The 21,238-nt window shown below is 40.5% G+C and overlaps 3 protein-coding genes and 1 pseudogene across 3 annotated transcripts; all 4 read left to right on the plus strand.

The window, feature by feature from the left end:
* The first annotated feature begins 2,195 nt into the window (after positions 1 to 2,195).
* LOC113010296 (uncharacterized) lies at positions 2,196 to 5,382 on the plus strand. The gene has a single exon (XM_080292700.1). The coding sequence runs from the start codon at positions 2,395 to 2,397 to the stop codon at positions 3,118 to 3,120; it is 726 nt and encodes a 241-aa protein (XP_080148826.1). The 5' UTR covers positions 2,196 to 2,394; the 3' UTR covers positions 3,121 to 5,382.
* A 1,413-nt stretch (positions 5,383 to 6,795) lies between these two features.
* LOC113010292 (tripartite motif-containing protein 29-like) lies at positions 6,796 to 8,064 on the plus strand. The gene is given in 2 exon segments (XM_026149307.2): positions 6,796 to 7,892; positions 7,894 to 8,064. Coding segments are annotated over 2 exon segments (987 nt in total). The 5' UTR covers positions 6,796 to 6,948; the 3' UTR covers positions 7,937 to 8,064.
* Positions 8,065 to 10,631: 2,567 nt separating this feature from the next.
* Positions 10,632 to 12,000, plus strand: LOC113010284 (tripartite motif-containing protein 29-like; annotated as a pseudogene).
* A 999-nt stretch (positions 12,001 to 12,999) lies between these two features.
* LOC113010241 (tripartite motif-containing protein 16-like) lies at positions 13,000 to 20,332 on the plus strand. The gene has a single exon (XM_080292651.1). It carries the CDS (start codon positions 18,324 to 18,326, stop codon positions 20,001 to 20,003), a length of 1,680 nt encoding a protein of 559 aa, XP_080148777.1. The 5' UTR covers positions 13,000 to 18,323; the 3' UTR covers positions 20,004 to 20,332.
* Positions 20,333 to 21,238: the final 906 nt, after the last annotated feature.

Raw genomic sequence — 21,238 nt, forward strand, 5'->3', positions numbered from 1 at the left:
GGGAAAAAGCTCACTTCCAATGTCTTTGAGTCTTTCATTAAAGCTGCAGAAGGACCAGCATGAACAGACACACAAAGCATTTTGTGCAGGCTGGATAACGAAGAACTGCACTCTGAGAGACAGTTATTGAGTGAGCCTGCCTGATAAAGAAAGACCGACCTTGAGACTGAATGAAAAGAGCTACAATGAGCAAACTGGTTCAGACTGGCTGCATACTTACTTCCTGTACACATAAACTGTGGAAAATTACAAAGTAATAAATAATAATAATAAATAATATTTTGGAAGCTTCTATGGAGATGACCATATATCGCACCTCTTTCCTTAATATTAGTCATTTAGTTTGAGTCATAGTCATAAGTCTCATTACACGACATGACATCACACAGCTCCACACCTCAATCAGATTCATTATATGTTGATAAACCTCTTGAGCTGTAGCATCTCTTTGTTGAAGGGGTCAAAACAAAAATTCATGCACCAAATGATAAGAAAACAATACATACTATGCACAACTAACACAGAACGAATAAGACAAGCAAACAGAAAACAAAAGGTCACAAGACAAATAAATAAAATGATAGCTTTTTACAAAGCAGCGATAAAACAAATAAGAAGTGTGCCTTTTGGCATAGGCACACTTAATGAACACTGATGAACTTAATGAAAATATATGTAGTCTGGTTTGAGAAACAAAACATGTTTGAATAAGTAAAAAGCTAACATGGAGCAGAAATTTGAAATATTCAAAGGTAGTATTTCACACAGAAAGAGCCAAAAAAATAAAATCTTTGATCCAAAGACCAACTTCCTCAGATACAAAATGGACATTAATGATGAAACTATAGAGAGAAATTACACAGTTTGTCCAAACATACACAAAAAGGGCTTGCAAACAAAAAACATTCATTACAACTAAAAATACAACAAATGTAGCTCATTTCCCAACACGGGACCTGCAGGCTTTTAGATAGTACATAGATCAGGTTGGTAGAGATCATTATAACACACTATAAAATAATTTAAAATACCCCAAATGTCAGACTAGTTAGTCAAGTGTGGCTAATGTTATAAGTGCTAACAAGCAAGCCTACTTTTTTTCACAGGTCCACACATCTTAATGTGGTTAAACATTACTCCTGTTTAGTTATATGCAGGACTGTACTGGGGCATAAACCCAGGCTATGAGCCTGACATATTTGCTTTTTAGGGCTGTCATTATATCTGATTTTCTTAAGTTTACATGTTACACGGTGTATTTGCTAGTTAAATGCATCACTGCTTTATTTTGCAGGGTGAGAATGTTTATTCAGAGACAGAGAAAGATGTAAGAACAAGACAGGTTGAATTCTGTTTCTGTGAAATGAACACTGACTTTGTGTTATTCAAATGTTTGGTAACTCATCTACAATGTGGGATACAGCAAACAAGCAATTCAATTTATGTTGTTTTCCCATTGCTTGTTATGTTTTCTACATAACAGATGAGTACTATTCTTCCATCCATCCACTTATCCGAAGTTGGGTCAGTAAGCTAAGCACACTTTTCCAGACATTCCTCTCCAACTGAGGGATCCTGTGGAACTGGATCATCTAGCCTGGCATTCCCGGGCTAGATGAGTAATTTTTATGTCTCCAGCAGGTTTCTGGGCATGACCAGAACACCTGCAAAGGGAGGTGCCCACGAGGCATCCTCGAACCATCTGAAATCGCTCCTTTCAACGTGCAGGTTTACACTTTGTATACGAACCCATATATAATATAATTTTAGAAATCACATTGAACGATCCACTAAAAAGTAATAACTGACTAAAGAAAATAACAGAATGCACCTCAGCAGGTCAATGTTATGATGGTGAGTTCATGGATGACATGAAGGCAGCTTCTTTATGGCAGCGGACGAAGACAAAGAAAACAAAGGGGGAACTCAGTCAGCTTTAGTTTTCCAAGTATTCTACTTTATCAACTTGCTGAGCATTTTCTTTTTCAAGTTGTTGAAGCCAGGACTGAAGATCCAGAACATTAAGATCACATGCAGTTGACTTCTAAACTGGAAACAAAAACTGACTTATGCAAACTGGAAATAATAGGATTGACTTTTGAAGCAAACAGGTCAGGTTTAATATTTTGAATGACATACCATAAGGTTTTTAGTGTTTTCCTGTCATAACATTAGGAAGCTTTTTTCTTGTGTCCTTTTGTTCCTTCAGCAATCCCACAACAACATGAATGTAAGGAAGAGGAGGGTCTCCTCCAGCAGGTCTGCATCCCGGAGAGGAACTCCAGTCTTGATCAGAAAGACCCAGGGCATCCAGAGATTAAAGAGGAACCAGAGGAACTCTACACCAGTCAAGAGGGAGAGCACCTTATACTGAAAGAGGAGACTGATACCTTTATGGTGACTTCTACTTATGAGGAAAGTGAACCAAACAGTGACCAGCTCCTTTCTCACAACTGTCCTGAACCAGAGAGCAGAGACGAGGAAGAAAGCAAGTATGTGGACTCAGGATCGACTAGATGTGCAGATCTGTTGAGACATCAAATAGACAGAAGTCATATTAGCAGAGTAAATGACTCTCAGGCTTTAGACAGCCAGTGTAAAACTGATACAAGTAGAAAGTCTGTAAAATGTGACACTTGTGGAAAAACCTTTCAGTGTAAATCCAACCTGACTAAACATCTGAGAACACACACAGGTGAAAAGCCACATTCATGTAGCATCTGTGGGAAAGGATTTAGTCAGATGGCAAACTTGAAAACACACATGAGAATTCACACGGGCGAGAAGCCACATTCTTGCAACACCTGTGGGAAGAGATTCAGTCACATGATAACTTTGAAAACTCACGTGCAAAATCACACAGGTGACAAGCCGCATTCTTGTAGCACCTGCGGGAAAAGATTCAGTCGTATGATACACTTGAAAACTCACATCAGAATTCATACAGGTGAGAGGCCGCATTCGTGTAGCACCTGTGGTAAAAGATTCAGTCAGAAATCAACACTGGAAACTCATGTAAGAATCCACACAGGTGAGAAGCCACATTCTTGTGCGATCTGTGGGAAAAGATTTAGTCAGATGGCAAACCTGAAACGACACATGGGAATTCATACTAGTTAAAGATTACAAATGAGTGAGAGCTGTCAGACATGGCAGTGTGCCGATGATAGAGCCCACACTGGTGACAAACCAAATCACTGCAACAACTAAGGGAAAATGTGACCTCATATTCAGGTTGAGACGTGCACAGAACTCTCAGAATTGTTTATTTGGCTTATTATTATGACGCATTGGAACCTTTTTTTATTGTACTTTTTAAAAAAAAAAATTGTGACGTGGTGACCAGAGAACAAAACAGTTTTTCCCCTGCATCTTTGGGTTGGCGAACGTTTCCTGGCTGATGTCTGTGCTTACATGCCGAATACTATCCGAGAACTATTCAGCATGTACCTGGGCTACTTAGGGTCCCCAACACTCAACATAAGAAGTGAAGTAAAACCTGCAGGGGTGTGATTGAAGGGAATAGCCTGTCCAGTCTAAATCCAAGCAGTGCTTTGTCGGGCTTCTGTGATAGTCCTACTTTATTCATAATCAACACCATCTTCAAACAAGTGTGTCTATGAGTGTACATCGCACCTGAGCCATAGATTGCTGATCAATTTTGTAATCATATAGTCAGGTCTGCAGCTGTATGTTCTGAACTGTCAGGTTATGAGTTGTCAGTTGATCATTAGCTAGTGGTGAGTTGGAGGAAGTGGTGGGGAAGGATGCCAGAACGACCTTGCATACCCATACTGTAGATGTGCTGAAAGCATCTGGTAGAGGTTCCAGTTCACAAGATCTTCAACTCTGAGAGCTTTAACTGCATTCTGATGAGCTAGGGACATTGACTCTGAATGGACCGTTTCACGTGTTTTTCTGTCTCGGAGTAGAGCTCCTACTCCCCAAATATCAAAAGGAGATGTTTAAGGTGGTTTTTGCATATAACCAGAAAGTGTCCAGTGTGAAGTGTTCTGGGCACTGCAGGATGTGGCCCCAGGAGAAACAATGGAGAGATTATATCTTTCAGCTGGTTTGGGAACTCATTGGTGTCCCTTAGGAAAAACTAGAGGAGGTGGCTGGAAAAATTAAACTCTGGGTGTCTCTGCTTATACCTGCTGCTATACTTGCTGCTGTGACCTAGAAATGGATTACCTGTCCAACTGTCAAAAATTACAACTCTGGCTCCTTGAAAGTAAAATGTAAAGAAAAGAGGGGTGCTCAATACATTTGCACAGTACTGGTAACTGGTTTTGTTTTACCTCTATTTTAATTTTCTACTGTATTTTTTATTTTTTTAATATATAGTTTATCAATTTTGTTGTACAGTACTTTGTGATTACATGTCTGTGAAAAGTGCTATGTAAATAAATTTACTGACTGTGGTTAATCAGCTAAGTTAATGAATGGATTTTTCTTCCTTTGCTTCATTTTTTAATCTGCTCAATTTCTTTTTATTTGTTTTAGTTTTACAGATTTGGGTGAAATTCGTTTTAGAGTTTTGACATTATATTATTAAAATCTGAGAGTGTTTGACAGAAACACTGATGGAAACTGTGGGAAACATTTCAGCATCATTAAACCAGTATGTCAGCTCTTGGGAGCAAAATTACAACAACAACATAGTAAGAAAAATAAAATGATTTCAATCATTTTTTTCTTTCAACTGCTCCCTTTAGGGGTCGCCAGAGTGACTCATCTTCCAATATATCACACAGTTTCTAGCACCCTCTTTAGTTATGCCAGCCCTCTTCGTCTTTTTCTTCACTACATCCACAATGTATAACATCAGTAGTGTTTGTGGTAATCATTACAACACTTCATCATCTTCCCACAAAATTTGTATTCAGTTGACTTTAGTTTTCAAACGCCACAGACATGAGATGTTGGTTTTCTACGGTCTTAAACTGAGCTATCTTTTAAAATCTGAATTGTACAAAGCTTCTGAATATTTTAGGATTTTGATAAGTATAAGTTACTGAGTTGTATAAAACTGCCCCCACACATCCAGACTCACTAAAACGTTTGGCCTTTGAACAAAAAATCTGTATTTTTTTTATACTTTTCATCCTTTTTGATTGATTTCACTTTGCTTGTGTTTTACTTTCTATAAATGAAATCTGTCATCATTAGGGATGGGAGTCACAAACTGGTTCCCAACAGTTAAATTCCTTGGATTTGTTAATCTCCTTGCCTGTTGATTCTGCTCATCAGTTCCACTCACACTTGCTACAGTTTAAGATAAGATACCTTTATTAGTCCCACGAGTAGGAAATTTCATGTTAAGGCTGCCGACCTATTGCACGCAATGGCGGCGCCATCTTAACCTCTGACAATACATACATTACACAGAAACATCACATGGGGAAGACAGGTCAGAGAGGTATAACAATGGAAAATGCACCACATGAGGAAAGATAAGGAGAAAAAAAATAAGTCTCCCCAGACTGAGCTCCAACAGGGAGATCAGTTTGAGAACAGAAAAAACCCACCTCTGCACAGAGTGTACCAGATTAGGAAAATACGGTGCAGTCTGCAGAGTGGATATGGACATAACCTTTATTTTTATTGCACAAAAGGATGAGATGATACCAGAGGTATAATTCAAATGCTGCAGCACAAAACTCATCCTTAGCTGATGGCAATGGCACCTAGCATTGTCTTCTGCTGCTGCAGGGCATTTCCTTCAAAGAGGAACATGTTATATGTTCAGAGATGCTCTTCTGCTTGCCTTAGTTTGTAACAAGCGGCTACTTGAGTCATTGTTGCCTTCAAAAGTGCTCAAAGTACTCTGGCCATTCTCCTCTGACCTCTGACATCAACAAAAAATGTTCACCCAGAAAACTTCAGCTTGCTAGACTTTTTTTAGACCGTTCTCTGTAGATCTTAGATGTGGTTGTGATAGAAAATCCAATAGATCAGCAAGTGTCTGAAATACTCAGACTGGACCGTCTGACCACAGCACTTTCACAGGCACTTTGTAGGGTGAAACATTTCTATATTGATGGGACTGGACTGCAGCAGGATCATAGAATATTTCAGGAGTATGAAAATGGTGTGAGTCATGCGCTTTGGCCATCAAAGCCAGGCAGTCTCAACCAAGTTGAACATCTTTCATGATTCATGATTTCATCATTATCTTTTGAATGTCGTAAAATAAAGTGATCTTAACAATTTCATCAAAACTCTAAAAAAAACTTTTTTTTCCCCATTTCATTTGTTCTTTAGATTTTAAGAGACTTGCAGAATCAATACCGTGAAAGACTGAAGCTGTTCTGAGGGCACATGGTACACAAAAACCTCATGAAGAAGTTTTTTCCTTTAATTTGTCACCTGTCTGTATCTCACTGCTCCAGTTTTGATATCTTTGTGGATAACAGTGTCTGAGCCTGTTTGGTCAGAAAAGATTGTTCATGACATGATACTAAAATAATTTAATTAACTATGTGTATTTTTAAAAAAAATATTACATTTACGTCCAATAAAGGCATGGGCTCCATATTCTCACATGACACATGGTCTATTTCTGTCAAAAGTTACCTTTTATATAAATGGCACACAGGAATAGACAGAAAAAGCAGTGATGTCTGCACTGGGATGAAGGAAAAGAAGCTAAAATTATTTTAGCAGACTTAAACAAGTTTTGAAAAAAATGTGAAACAAGCTCTGTTATAAGAAGTGTTCAGCAAGTATTTCTCCTCTTCCTGAAATGAATCACACCCTTCATCTTCTTCCTGCTCTCTAACTCAAGACTTCCTTTCTGTCAACATGTTTCCGTGTTCTCCCCTTTCGATCTGCAGTTTGAAGATGAATGTGACAAACATGTGCTGACACTGGTGAATCAGAGCTCAGACTAGTGTCAGTCATACGGAAGTGAAACTCGCAAAGTCGCTGACACTGAGAGGAGAAATGGCGCAGAAAGGAGTTCAGCTGACACAAGAAACCTTCTCTTGTTCGATCTGTTTGGATCTACTGAAGGATCCGGTGACTATTCCCTGTGGACACAGCTACTGCATGAAGTGTATTAAAAGCTTCTGGGATGGAGAGGAAAAGAAGAAAATCTACAGCTGCCCTCAGTGCAGACAGACTTTCACAGCGAGGCCTGTCCTGGTGAAAAACACCATGTTAGCAGTTTTAGTGGAGCAGCTGAAGAAGACTGGACTCCAAGCTGCTCCTGCTGATCACTGCTATGCTGGACCTGAAGATGTGGCCTGTGATGTCTGCACTGGCATGAAGCTAAAAGCTGTGAAATCCTGTCTAGTGTGTTTGGTTTCTTACTGTGAGAAACACCTTCAGCCTCATTATGATGTGGCTCCATTAAAGAAACACAAGCTGGTGGAGCCCTCCAAGAAGCTCCAGGAGAAGATCTGCTCTCGTCATGATGAGGTGATGAAGATGTTCTGCCGTACTGATCAGCAGAGTATCTGTTATCTCTGCTCTGTGGATGAACATAAAGGCCACGACACAGTCTCAGCTGCAGCAGAAAGGACTGAGAGGCAGAGAGAGCTGGAGGTGAGTCGACAAAACATCCAGCAGAGAATCCAGGACAGAGAGAAAGATGTGAAGCTGCTTCAACAGGAGGTGGAGGCCATCAATCAGTCTGCTGATCAAACAGTGGAGCACAGTGAGAAGATCTTCACTGAGCTGATCCATCTCATCCAGAAAAGAAGCTCTGATGTGAAGCAGCAGATCAGATCCCAGCAGGAAACTGAAGTGAGTCGAGTCAAAGAGCTTCAGGAGAAGCTGGAGCAGGAGATCACTGAGCTGAAGAGGAAAGATGCTGAGCTGAAGCAGCTCTCACACACAGAGGATCACATCCAGTTTCTACACAACTACCCCTCACTGTCAGCACTCAGTGAGTCTACAGACTCATCCAGCATCAATATCCGTCCTCTGAGCTACTTTGAGGATGTGACAGCAGCTGTGTCAGAGGTCAGAGATAAACTACAGGACATTCTGAGAGAGGAACGGACAAACATCTCACTGACAGTCACTGAAGTGAATGTTTTACTGTCACAACCAGAGCCAAAGACCAGAGCTGGATTCTTAAAATATTCGCGTAACATCACACTGGATCCAAACACAGCAAACACACAGCTGTTATTATCAGAGGGGAACAGAAAAGCAACATTTGTGAAATATCAGCAGTCTTATCCTGATCATCCAAACAGATTCAGATATTGTTATCAAGTCCTGGGTAGAGAACGTCTGACTGGACGTTGTTACTGGGAGGTGGAGAGGAAAGGGCGAGTTTATGTAGCAGTCGCATACAAGAACATTAGCAGAGCAGGGTGTGGAAAAGTGTGTGGATTTGGTCGTAATGACAAATCTTGGGCATTAGATTGTTCCAAAAACAGTTCCACATTTTGGCATAACAACATTGAAACTCCAGTTTCAGGTCATGGGTCCTCCAGAGTAGGAGTGTACCTGGATCACAGAGCAGGTATTTTGTCTTTCTATAAAGTCTCTGAAACCATGACTCTCCTCCACAGAGTTCAGACCACATTCACTAAGCCGCTTTTTGCTGGACTTTGGTTTTACAATAATTATGGAGATATTGCTGAGTTCATCAAACTGAAATAGACTGAACTCGTTCATATTGTTGTGGGTTTAAATTGGAGTGGATTTTTCACTTGAGCTAGAATTTTTGGGATCGGCCCGAGTTTCGCCTTAATGTGTCATGCATTGTGTAGTATACATGGAGTAACGAGAAGCGAGTAACACCTCACAACCAGTTCCCGATCAGCAATCATATGGTCACAAGAAAGTCAAACCTTTTTGAAATCCTGGTCGCCCCTCGTGAGAGTATCCACTGTTGAAGCAGTGCCACAAGCCAATTTAACGCAACCTCTCACACTGCGCGTGCCCAAACACAGAAGCGAAAAAGTCGGAGCAACATGGCAGTGCAGCGTGTGATCTAGACAAAGGCTATGGACGCCTAACTTGTAGAACTTTGGCAAGTTCATCTGAGGCTTTTCAATGTGTCCTCACAAAATTATCACGACCACAGCAACCGTGAAGAGTTAGATGGACTTTGCTGCTCAGTTATGTTTTCATTAGCAATTTAGAAAAGTTGATGGTGGTGTGTGTGTGTGTGTGTGTGTGTGCGTGTGTGTGCGTGTGTGTGTGCGTGTGTGTGTGTGTGTGCGTGTGTGTGTGTGTCAGCGAAGGAGAGCGAGAGACAGATTTTGTGTCATATATTAGCTAAATAATATAACCTTTGGTAACACAAAATGTTACCAAGCTAAAATTTGGACGCACACTGTGAGCACGCAGGTCGCATCGGGGCGTATAATGCGAGAACGATGACCTACGAACTTCTAACCCCTGCGATTCAGTGGTACAGTTTGAGCAGGAGCTGAATACTGCGACTGAAAAAAACACAGTGTATCCCCAGCTTTAGATGTTATAATCCTATACCTTTGATAATTGCAATCAATGATAACTTCATGCATTGTTTTTAATGTTTAGCATGTGAACAAAGTGAAGGCTTTTACTATAAATAACTTTTTGTTCAGTTTTTCTCCCGAAACACCTGAAATACTTTCAATTCAATTTAAATTCAATTCAATTTTATTTATATAGTACCAAATCACAACAAAGGTTGATTCAAGCCACTTAACCTCAAGGACTAACTGTAATATATAAACATAAAAATATAGAGCACACTCTTGTGTTGCAGTTGAAGTTCCTTTGAGAATTTCAGGTCCAAGGTGTTGGTTTTCTTTTTAACAACAGTTTAATGAGTAGCCCATATAAAGTCTTTGTGTATTCGGAGGTATTTAAAGCTGTCCACTGTTTCCACAGTTGAGTTATTCATGAGTACTGGCAGATGAATGCTCCTCCACGTTCATGTAATTCACAATAACCTCCTTTCTTTCTGAGATATTCAGGCATAAATGCTTGTTTTGGCAATAATTTTCCAGGGCTGTCTCATCAGCAAGTGAACTCAATCCTGTAAACCTCTCAGTTGTGTTATTAGCTCTTTTTTACCCCAAGCTGTCATGGGTGTAGAGTGAGTGTAGGAATGGGTTCAGAGCACAGCCCCTTGTCTGTTATTTGTACAGTACTTAGTGATTATATGTCTGTACAAAGCATTTTATAAATAAACATGCTGAGGTTTAATCAGCTGTGTCACCAAATGAATCAATAAAGGGATTGTCTCTTCATTTTTAAATTGCTCATTTTATTTCTATTTGTTTTAATTTTACAGATATTGGTGAAATTCTGTCTAGATAATTATTTTCTGACATTTTGAGAGTTTTGGACATAAACACTGATGCAGTGTTTAGAGACAAGCAGGAAACCTCAGTCAAAGACTCCTGGTCAGGGTTTCTGACTGCACAACAAAGTATATGCCAATAAAAGACAACTAATGTCAGCTTGACAGTCATACATGTTATAAGAAACAACAAGCTATCACAAACAATAGATAATAGTTTACAACACACAAAGCTCAGCAGCACTAAATTACAGTTATCAGAGCATATCAGACTGTAAATTCTGCCATCGGAGTATTTAATTGTCTGCCATAGCTGCAGAAGTGTTAAACACACATCTCTTGGCTTCCTGTAATGAGTCACTGCCCCATAAGGCCCCTCCCCCCCGGTCTCTGACTCAGCTCCTCTTGTCTGTCTGCATGTTCACTTGTTCCCTCCCCTTCTTATCTCCACTTGTAGATGGGTGTAAGCAACATGTGACAATCTGTAAGAGCTCACAGGCCACATTCACAGCAGCAACACATGTTGTTTAGATCAGAGTTCTGACTAGTTTCATTTTTAAGGAAGTGAAACTCACACAGTCACTGACACTGAGAGGAGAAATGGCGCAGAAAAGTGTTCAGCTGGACCGAGAAACTTTCTCTTGTTCGATCTGTTTGGATCTACTGAAGGATCCGGTGACTATTCCCTGTGGACACAGCTACTGCATGAAGTGTATTAATGGCTATTGGGATGGAGAGGAAAAGAAGAAAATCTACAGCTGCCCTCAGTGCAGACAGACTTTCACAGCGAGGCCTGTCCTGGTGAAAAACACCATGTTAGCAGTTTTAGTGGAGGAGCTGAAGAAGACTGGACTCCAAGCTGCTCCTGCTGATCACTGCTATGCTGGACCTGAAGATGTGGCCTGTGATGTCTGCACTGGAAGAAAAATGAAAGCCTTCAAGTCCTGTTTAGTCTGTCTGGCATCTTACTGTGAGAAACACCTTCAGACTCATTATGATGTGGCTCCATTAAAGAAACACAAGCTGGTGGAGCCCTCCAAGAAGCTCCAGGAGAAGATCTGCTCTCGTCATGATGAGGTGATGAAGATGTTCTGCCGTACTGATCAGCAGAGTATCTGTTATCTCTGCTCTGTGGATGAACATAAAGGCCACGACACAGTCTCAGCTGCAGCAGAAAGGACTGAGAGGCAGAGAGAGCTGGAGGTGAGTCGACAAAACATCCAGCAGAGAATCCAGGACAGAGAGAAAGATGTGAAGCTGCTTCAACAGGAGGTGGAGGCCATCAATCAGTCTGCTGATCAAACAGTGGAGCACAGTGAGAAGATCTTCACTGAGCTGATCCATCTCATCCAGAAAAGAAGCTCTGATGTGAAGCAGCAGATCAGATCCCAGCAGGAAACTGAAGTGAGTCGAGTCAAAGAGCTTCAGGAGAAGCTGGAGCAGGAGATCACTGAGCTGAAGAGGAAAGATGCTGAGCTGAAGCAGCTCTCACACACAGAGGATCACATCCAGTTTCTACACAACTACCCCTCACTGTCAGCACTCAGTGAGTCTACAGACTCATCCAGCATCAATATCCGTCCTCTGAGCTACTTTGAGGATGTGACAGCAGCTGTGTCAGAGGTCAGAGATAAACTACAGGACATTCTGAGAGAGGAATGGACAAACATCTCACTGACAGTCACTGAAGTGGATGTTTTACTGTCACAACCAGAGCCAAAGACCAGAGCTGGATTCTTAAAATATTCATGTGAAATCACACTGGATCCAAACACAGCAAACACACAGCTGTTATTATCAGAGGACAACAGAAGAGTCACATTATTGTTTTATCATGAGTTTTATTTTGATCATCCAGACAGATTCACTTCTTATAAACAGGTCGTTAGTAGAGAGAGTCTAACTGAACGTTGTTACTGGGAAGTGTTGAGGAGAGGAAGAGGAGTTATTGTAGCAGTTGCATCTAAAAGTATCAGGACAGCACAGGATGAATGTTGGTTTGGGCACGATGACCAATCCTGGGCATTAGATTGCAACAAAAACAGTTATATATTTTGGCACAACAGCATCCAAACTCCTGTCTCAGGTCCTCGTTCCTCCAGAGTAGGAGTGTACCTGGATCACAGAGCAGGTATTTTGTCCTTCTACAGCGTCTCTGAAACCATGACTCTCCTCCACAGAGTCCAGACCACATTCACTCAGCCGCTCTATGCTGGACTGAGTCTTTACTATAATTATGGAGATATTGCTGAGTTCGTCACACTGAAATAGACTAAAGTCTTTCATATTGTGGGTTTAAATCTGTATTTTAGTTTCATCATTGTTGTGACATTTTGGCTGTGCACAGAGATCAGCTGTAAATCAATCATTACCCCAACATCTTCTAGATGTTGAATGATGTTATTGAGCGTTTTATAACGAGCTGTTCCTAAGTCTGTTTAGCCATGGAGGCTATGACTGTTCATGATCATTTTCATCTACAAAAACATTTCACTGCATAAAAAGAGCTGATCTCTAAATGAGTAGTGATCATCACTTTATACACTTGGAAAGAAATGTATAACTGGAAGACTAACTTTTCTGGGGGGGAAGTCATGACAAATGAGGTATTATGAAACTCTAGTTTTAAGGAGTAATCAAGATGAGATTGTCCGTTGTTTTTAAAATTCACTACATGAAGAAATTTAATATTATTATAATTACAAATAAAACGTTGTTGAAAAAAACGGTTTTTTCTGTCTTCATTCCAGGGTCTCAGTCAAGTATGATAGGAAAAGTGCTAAAATAATCTTGAGGGAATAACTGAAGAAATCTTCCTCCTAAAACCCCACAAAGTTCATGTTTAGACCAGAGGAAGATTCATCAGTCAATCTCGTACTTGTTGATTTTTAAAGCAATGTTTTTTTTCTTTCAATCATTATATAGAGAAGTTTTTTTAATATGGGTCATCATGGACAAAGTTATTAAACATTTTAAAGCACTGAAGTGTTTTATTTCATATTTATAAACTGCAAACTTATCAGTTTTTCCCATGGTCTCTCAGTGCAGCATCAGCATTACTGGTTGTGACTCACAGCCTCTCCGTGCTAGATTTTTCTTCTCTTCAGTCAGATATGATGGACTGCTCTCTTAGCCTGCCGGTGTGAGATTTGTGAATCTCTGGGAGATGAATGATTTGCCCCCCCTTCATTTAACAAAAACACCTCCTTTGTCTTGAAGACATTTCGGCATAGATGGTTGTTTTGGCACTACTTTTCCAGGGTTGTCCCATCTCCTGTCATAGCTATTGGTGAAAATATATGGACATATGTACAAATGTGGATAAAAACAAATCCAAACAAAGAAACAAACCACCAAAAACCAACAAACAAAACTCTGATCACTGGTGTAAAACAACAGTTACACAGAAAAAATGATCCAAAGCAGACACCTGGTGGACAACGACAGACATGACAACAAGAAAACATTACAACATAAAGTGCCTTGACGTAACTGTTGTTGTGATTTGGCGCCAAATCAATAAAAATGAATTGAATTATATAAAAGAATCAAGTTCTTGTAGAGAACTGGTTTCAAGTGGGTAAATTTGTGGAATTGATCTCATTTTGTGTGCTGCAGGAGGAAAATAGTGGCACAGTCTACAGCTTGGACATGGACATTACTTCTTTTTTTTTTTTTTAAACAAAAGGATAAGCGTGAGATGGTAAAGTGTAAACTGTGTCCAGGACAGAAACAGCTGCATGATCGTGCTAACACAACTTCGCACAGACAACCTGCACAGATGGCATTTTAACACTAAGCTAGCCAAGAACCCAGAGTGATGTTAAAGCTGAGCAATGCTGACCCCAGCACAGCAGCCAAACTCTGAACTTCAACAGGTAACAAACGTGTAACCAGTCAGGTTGCAGCCTTCGTTTCTATCTGTTCTTGTTTCTAAAGTAGAATTCACAGTGGTTTGATTGCTTTAAAAAATTCTTGCGGTGGTTTTCATCTTTGCATTTTGTTGTTGGCTTTGTGTTTGTGATGGCAAGCCACACATGGTGAGCTCCACACCTCACCACTAGTTTGCTTCACTTTAGTTTACTTTGCAGTCCCTACTTTAAATATATTTTATTTATTGTCTATTATATTGTTTCTTTATTAAATTAGTTTACCTTTTCCATCACACCTTACAATGTTTATATGGAGTGCACCCATATCAACACTGCATGGTCAAATTTATGTTTTATGTTTTATTAATAAGTCTTTTTGTTTGAGATACCTGCAGGTTTGGCTTCTCCTTCCTAGTTGGCAAAAGGCTGGGGGATCGGAAGTACTGCTGACAGCCTCATTGGACTGAACAACATGCTTCATTGCCAGGGGGTGTTTGAGTTTGCTTAATTGTTTTGTGTTAGGTAGTTATAGGGCAGCTATTTTGCTTCCCCCTCGTGTGTCATAGGGTTTAGCTAAGTCAGTATTTAAGTTCCCTCCTGTTACATTTCAGCTTGTTAGTCTTATGGTTCAAAAATGAATGATGTGAAATACATTTAAGACATGATACTTCATACAGGTCAAATATTTCAAGAATGATGTTTCTCAATGTAAAATTGTAAAGAATCTTTAGATAGGATACAACATTTTGTAAACAGGTACCTCAGAACCTGCTGAGCCGTGCCTCTCTTGTACTGTTACATGGATGTAAGCGCACGTCCTTGTAAAATTTTCCACAGTGCTTCTGCTAAATCAACCAAACAAATACATGTACTCTTGCAAATTATAAACAATCCAATTGTTCCTTTAAAAAGCAGCACAAACAGATAACAACAAAGATTGTCGGATCTTTCCAAAGTTCTCATTCCTGCATTTCAGTGCTTCCTGGAAAGAGTTTTGGAGGAATCTACTCTTTATGCTGACAAAGTAGGTCATAAACCTCCTCAGGCCAATGTTGCTGCCTGTTTCTTTGATTGCTGTTTTTAGATTGATTCTGTTCTGCAGCGCTGCATCTGTGACTGATATCATTCCACCCCTGCGCTCTGCAATATTTGATGCATGTGGAGGATTCTGCTGTTTCTGTTGCCCAGGATGGCTACTTGTTTTACATCTTTTATTTCTGTATTGCTCCCTGTGGAAAACATATCTGGATTTTCTTATTGTCCAGATTATCAATTGTGTCTGTGCACTTAGTCTTACATTTGTCGTTGATGTTAACCAGCTCAAAGTAGCCCAGGTCATTGGTGAAGCGACTATCTGTCCGCCACATATATCCCCTTCTCTCCGTAAACACAGAGGTACTTGAACTGTTTTACGTGGTCAATTTTAAAAACCTTCTTTCTTTTTTGGGCATTTATTCCTCCATTTGCACCAATGTAAAAGACAAAATAGTAATCTCTTGCCTTAACCATCTTCTTATATCTATTGAAAGGCTTTAAGGCCTCCAGCACTGTGCAACTGTGCAAGGCCTTTCTGTGTGATTTGCATGTTGTCCTTGTGTTTATCTCTGGGCACTCTGGCTTCCTCACAGTCCAGAGACATGTAGTTAGTGGGGTTAGATTAATTTGTGATTCTAAACTAAACTGTGTGCATTGGATTTCACTCTGAACCCATTAACTGAATCAGAATCAGAATCAATAAAATATTCTGATTCTGATTTAGTTGTTCAAATAGTTTATTCACATAGTAAAGAAGTTGTTACTAGTATAAGGATATATTTTCTCAAATAAAGAGAATTTCATCATCTGCAGTTCATGAAAAAAAGTGTCACATTAACAACAAATCAGTAAATTCACAAATTATGGAAACAGTCTCTTTTCAGCTGTAGATGTACGCTTCACATACAGTTCAAAGACAAGCATGAGGGTGCACACTTGGGCATCTTTTATTTTGCATGGTTATACCATTGTGGATTTTGCTAAATAAATTTGCTCAAGAGTATTCCATATGTTTGACATCCAGCAAAAAACTTGATTTTTACTTTTGCTTTGTTCTTGCTGACCTTTTCACCTTTACTTGAGTAAAGAAGTTGAATCAGTATTTCTACTTTTACTTGAGAATTTCTAACACTAGCATCTGTACAGAGTATCTGCTCAGAATGTCTGCACTTTTGCTGCTTCTCCTGTAGACTTTTGTGCAAATGTAGACTTGGTATGTACATTTCCCCTCTACATAGAGTTTATTCATAACCAGGCGAGGCAGGACCAGGCGACGACAGCGTGGAAGCCGCAGATGGAGAAGCAGGTGGTGGCACTGCAGGCAACGAAGACTGGACGGGCCTCTCGGACCCTCCAGCAGCAACAGGTGGCTGGACAGAAACTCAGGCCTAAAAAGACAAAGGAAGCAAAACCAGACACATTAACATGAGACACGGACTTTCAAAGTAAAACTGGAAACATAACACAGAGACGCAGACTTGACATGGGGATACAGCAGACAGGGGAGGCAACACAGAACAGAAACCAGCAGGTACAACTCAGACAAAGAAACCAAAAGACTAGAAATGATAAATAAAGGCAAAAATCAAAGTACAATAATAATGAAAACTTAAACCTCTGGGTCAACGACCCAGGCACCCTAACAATTACAATTCAGTGTGTATGACACTGAAGGTGATACTGGTCTCATACTATGTCCTGTGCAGGATCTGTACAAGCCTTTCGATGTGATTTGCATGTTGTCCTTATCTCTGGGCACTCTGGCTTCCTCAGAGTCCAGAGACATGTAGTTAGAGTGTCAGTGGTTATTGAAATGAATAAAATGATTAATTTAGCAGATGTAGAAGATAATTTTTAAAAAGTTTGAATAGTATTTTTAAAATGTGAAAAATGCTCCGTTATAAAAAGTGTTAATGACACACAGTCTGATAAACCTCCCACTTCCTCCCACTCTCTGACTCAGCACCTCCTCTCTGTCCACATGTTTCTGTGTTCCCTCCCCTTCAGATCTAAACTTTGAAGATGGGTGTAACTGTGACACCGGTGCGGAAAGGCTGAGTTTTATCTTTCTCTTATCTTCTTTCCACAGGTGATTTGTGTTTTTTAAAGAAAGGAAACCTTCCTCAAAGCGGGCAGAGCAGTGGAGCCGCCGAGGGAAAAGCACACGAAACAAAACTGTAGAATTAAAAATATAATTTATTATGTTTAAATAGTTAAAAATATAAAATGAATTAAAACAACCTTGGCCAAGGGAAGACACAATAAAAATCAATAACACACAACATTAAAAGTCCAGTGGAATCCACCACGGCCTAAAAGTCACAGAAAACTAAGAGGTCCAGCGTAGTAGTCAAAGAGGGAAACCCAGCGGAGTCCTCGCCTTCCTCCCCGCATTCCACGTCCTGGTGCACTGAAGAAAGGGAGGGAGCGGCAGTCACTATTCCTTTGGCAGTTTACTTTATAAAAAGGATAAGTCAAAGACTTACCCGGGTGGGCAGAGCTCTCAACTCCGCCCGCCGCTTCCTCAAACTGCAATCGGCACCGCGGTCTCACTGCTTCTGTTTTCCCGCAGTGCACGAGCTGGCTCTTGTCGTTATTGCCACCAGACTGCCGCTACGCGTCCCTAGTCGCTGGTCATCTGCCTTTTTTTCCTCTGATCGTTTCCCCTTCCCAGTCGCTGGTCGTCTGCTCCATCTGATCATCTCTACTCTCTGATCGTCTCTCGCTCTCCCGTCTGATCGTCTGTGTCTTTCCTCTGTCTGTCTCGCATTCTCCGTGTTACATTTTCGTTGAACACCGGCTCCAAACCTCTTATGTGTCCTTGAGCACTCTGTAAATTACCTTTTCTTTTCTCTCAGGTGTGTCCAATTAGTAAAAACGGGGGAAAAGGCGGAGTCTCTCCAGGACAATTTGCCGGCAACTAAAACATGCAAACTAAATAAAACACTGCACAAAAATATAACCAATGCATGCAATATAAAAAATAAATATGTACACTTCACATTAAAATACAGCACAGCAAAACAACGTCCGTCCTTCCCTGGATGACATAACCAGCATGTAGTGACGTGGAATAGCTGACAGGCCCCATTTACTGCATTAGTTTCAGTTATAAGGAAGTGAAACTCACACAGTCGCTGACACTGAGAGGAGAAATGGCGCAGAAAGGAGTTCAGCTGGACCAAGAAACTTTCTCTTGTTCGATCTGTTTGGATCTGCTGAAGAATCCGGTGACTATTCCCTGTGGACACAGCTACTGCATGAACTGTATTAATGGCTTTTGGGATGGAGAGGACGAGAAGAAAATCTACAGCTGCCCTCAGTGCAGACAGACTTTCACACCGAGACCTGTCCTGGTGAAAAACACCATGTTAGCAGTTTTAGTGGAGGAGCTGAAGAAGACTGGACTCCAAGCTGCTCCTGCTGATCACTGCTATGCTGGACCTGAAGATGTGGCCTGTGATTTCTGCATTGAGATGAAGTTAAAAGCTGTGAAATCATGTTTAGTCTGTCTGGCTTCTTACTGTAAGGAACACCTTCAGCCTCATTATGATGTGGCTCCATTAAAGAAACACAAGCTGGTGGAGCCCTCCAAGAAGCTCCAGGAGAACATCTGCTCTCGTCATGATGAGGTGATGAAGATGTTCTGCCGTACTGATCAGCAGAGTATCTGTTATCTCTGCCCTGTGGATGAACATAAAGGCCACGACACAGTCTCAGCTGCAGCAGAAAGGACTGAGAGGCAGAGAGAGCTGGAGGTGAGTCGACAAAACATCCAGCAGAGAATCCAGGACAGAGAGAAAGATGTGAAGCTGCTTCAACAGGAGGTGGAGGCCATCAATCAGTCTGCTGATCAAACAGTGGAGCACAGTGAGAAGATCTTCACTGAGCTGATCCATCTCATCCAGAAAAGAAGCTCTGATGTGAAGCAGCAGATCAGATCCCAGCAGGAAACTGAAGTGAGTCGAGTCAAAGAGCTTCAGGAGAAGCTGGAGCAGGAGATCACTGAGCTGAAGAGGAAAGATGCTGAGCTGAAGCAGCTGTCACACACAGAGGATCACATCCAGTTTCTACACAACTACCCCTCACTGTCAGCACTCAGTGAGTCTACAGACTCATCCAGCATCAATATCCGTCCTCTGAGCTACTTTGAGGATGTGACAGCAGCTGTGTCAGAGGTCAGAGATAAACTACAGGACATTCTGAGAGAGGAACGGACAAACATCTCACTGACAGTCACTGAAGTGGATGTTTTAGTGCCAGATCCACAACCAGAGCCAAAGACCAGAGCTGGATTCTTAAAATATTCATGTGAAATCACACTGGATCCAAACACAGCACACAAACAGCTGTTATTATCAGAGGACAACAGAAAAGCAACATTTATGAAGCATCAACAGTCTTATTTTGATCATCCAGACAAATTCACTGGATGGTTGCAGGTCCTGAGTAGAGAGAGTCTGACTGGACGTTGTTACTGGGAGGTGGAGAGGAAAGGGAGAGTTATTATAGCAGTCGCATACAAGAACATTAGCAGAGCATGGTGGAGGAATGAATGTGCCTTTGGGCGTAATGTCAAGTCTTGGGCATTAGATTGTTCCAAAAACAGTTCCACATTTTGGCATAACAACATTCAAACTCCTATTTCAAATGTTGGGTCCTCCAGAGTAGGAGTGTACCTGGATCACAGAGCAGGTATTTTGTGCTTCTACAGTGTCACTAAAACCATGACTCTCCTCCACAGAGTCCAGACCACATTCACTCAGCCGCTCTATGCTGGACTCTGGTTTTACCACAATTTTGGAGACACTGCTGGGTTCATTAAACTGAAATAGACTGAAGTCTTTCATATTGTAGGTTGAAATCTGCATTTTAATTTCCATTTTATTTTCTCTGCAGCAATATTGTGGCATTTCTGCGCCTGCACAATGGTCAGCTACCGGTTGGATATTATGGGTGGTACCTGAGCATCTTGTTTGTTTCAGTGGAGCTCTTTCCTGTTACTCTTTAGCCTTGTAGCCTATCACTGCTCGTGATTATTTTCATGTATAAAAATATTTCTCCATATGAAAATCTAAAATTTTTTGTGCTCTCTGTATTTGTATTGATGGATTTGTATGTTGTTTTTTCCTCTTCCACTTAATAAACCTTAACAGAGAAATAGGCTGGGTTTCCTTTATGACAATTGTTTTTTCTCACCAGTTTGTACATTTTTAAACATATCTATGACTACATTTAAAAGTTTTTGTTTAATATCTGAAAAAAAACCTGGTATTTTTTATTAGATACTAAAAACACTAAATATTTATATTTATTTATATAATATATAAAATACTGAAAACTTTGTTTCCTTCTTAATATAAATTACATTTATATTTTCCTGTTTGGAAGACCAAAGTTTTCAGGGGGATCTAAAACCTGATTTTGTTCATATGTTTCTTGTCGTGATGAAACATATGAACAAACCGAAGACTATTACTATAAAGAAAACTTTGTTGAACAAACAATTTTTGTCCGTCTTCATTCCAGGATCTCACTCAAATCTAATTGAGAAAATGTCAAACTAATCTGAGAGAATAACTGAAGTAGTTATCATCCTGAAACACCTCAAAGTTCAGAGTTCATGTTTTCACAAAGGAAGATTCCTCAGTCTGTGAACTTTTCTTTTACTTGTTGGCCTTTGAGGTCTCAGGTGCTTTTTAAAGCAGCAGCTGTGTCCATGGTCCGGGTGAGTACAGGTGTTTTGCCTCTGAGCAGATGTCTCCACCTTGGGGCGGAGTCACCACACGCTGACGTGTCTCCTCACGTGCGGGCAATTGTCACAAACAATAAAGCGAAACAGCTTTTAATTTGAAATATGGACTCAGATCATAGTGACATGGTGAGAAACACCCTAAAATTCTCCATCCAATACACATTTTAATTATATATTTACTTTTGGTTTTCCCTGTTGCTGGTTAAAAAGACAGTTACACAACTGTGAAACTGGCAGCAGCTACGTGAATGTTTTCTACTTTTAACTTTTCCAATAAAAGTGTCAGTACTTGAGTCACTTGGACAGTGCTCTTGA

This window comes from Astatotilapia calliptera, chromosome 18 (assembly GCF_964374335.1).
Source record: "Astatotilapia calliptera chromosome 18, fAstCal68.1, whole genome shotgun sequence".
Classification (NCBI taxonomy): domain Eukaryota; kingdom Metazoa; phylum Chordata; class Actinopteri; order Cichliformes; family Cichlidae; genus Astatotilapia; species Astatotilapia calliptera.

What these genes read in the sequence shown, in the direction of transcription:
- LOC113010296 (XM_080292700.1), top strand. Translation starts at nt 2,395, where the DNA reads ATGGTGACTTCTACTTATGAGGAAAGTGAACCAAACAGTGACCAGCTC.
- LOC113010241 (XM_080292651.1), top strand. Translation starts at nt 18,324, where the DNA reads ATGGCGCAGAAAGGAGTTCAGCTGGACCAAGAAACTTTCTCTTGTTCG.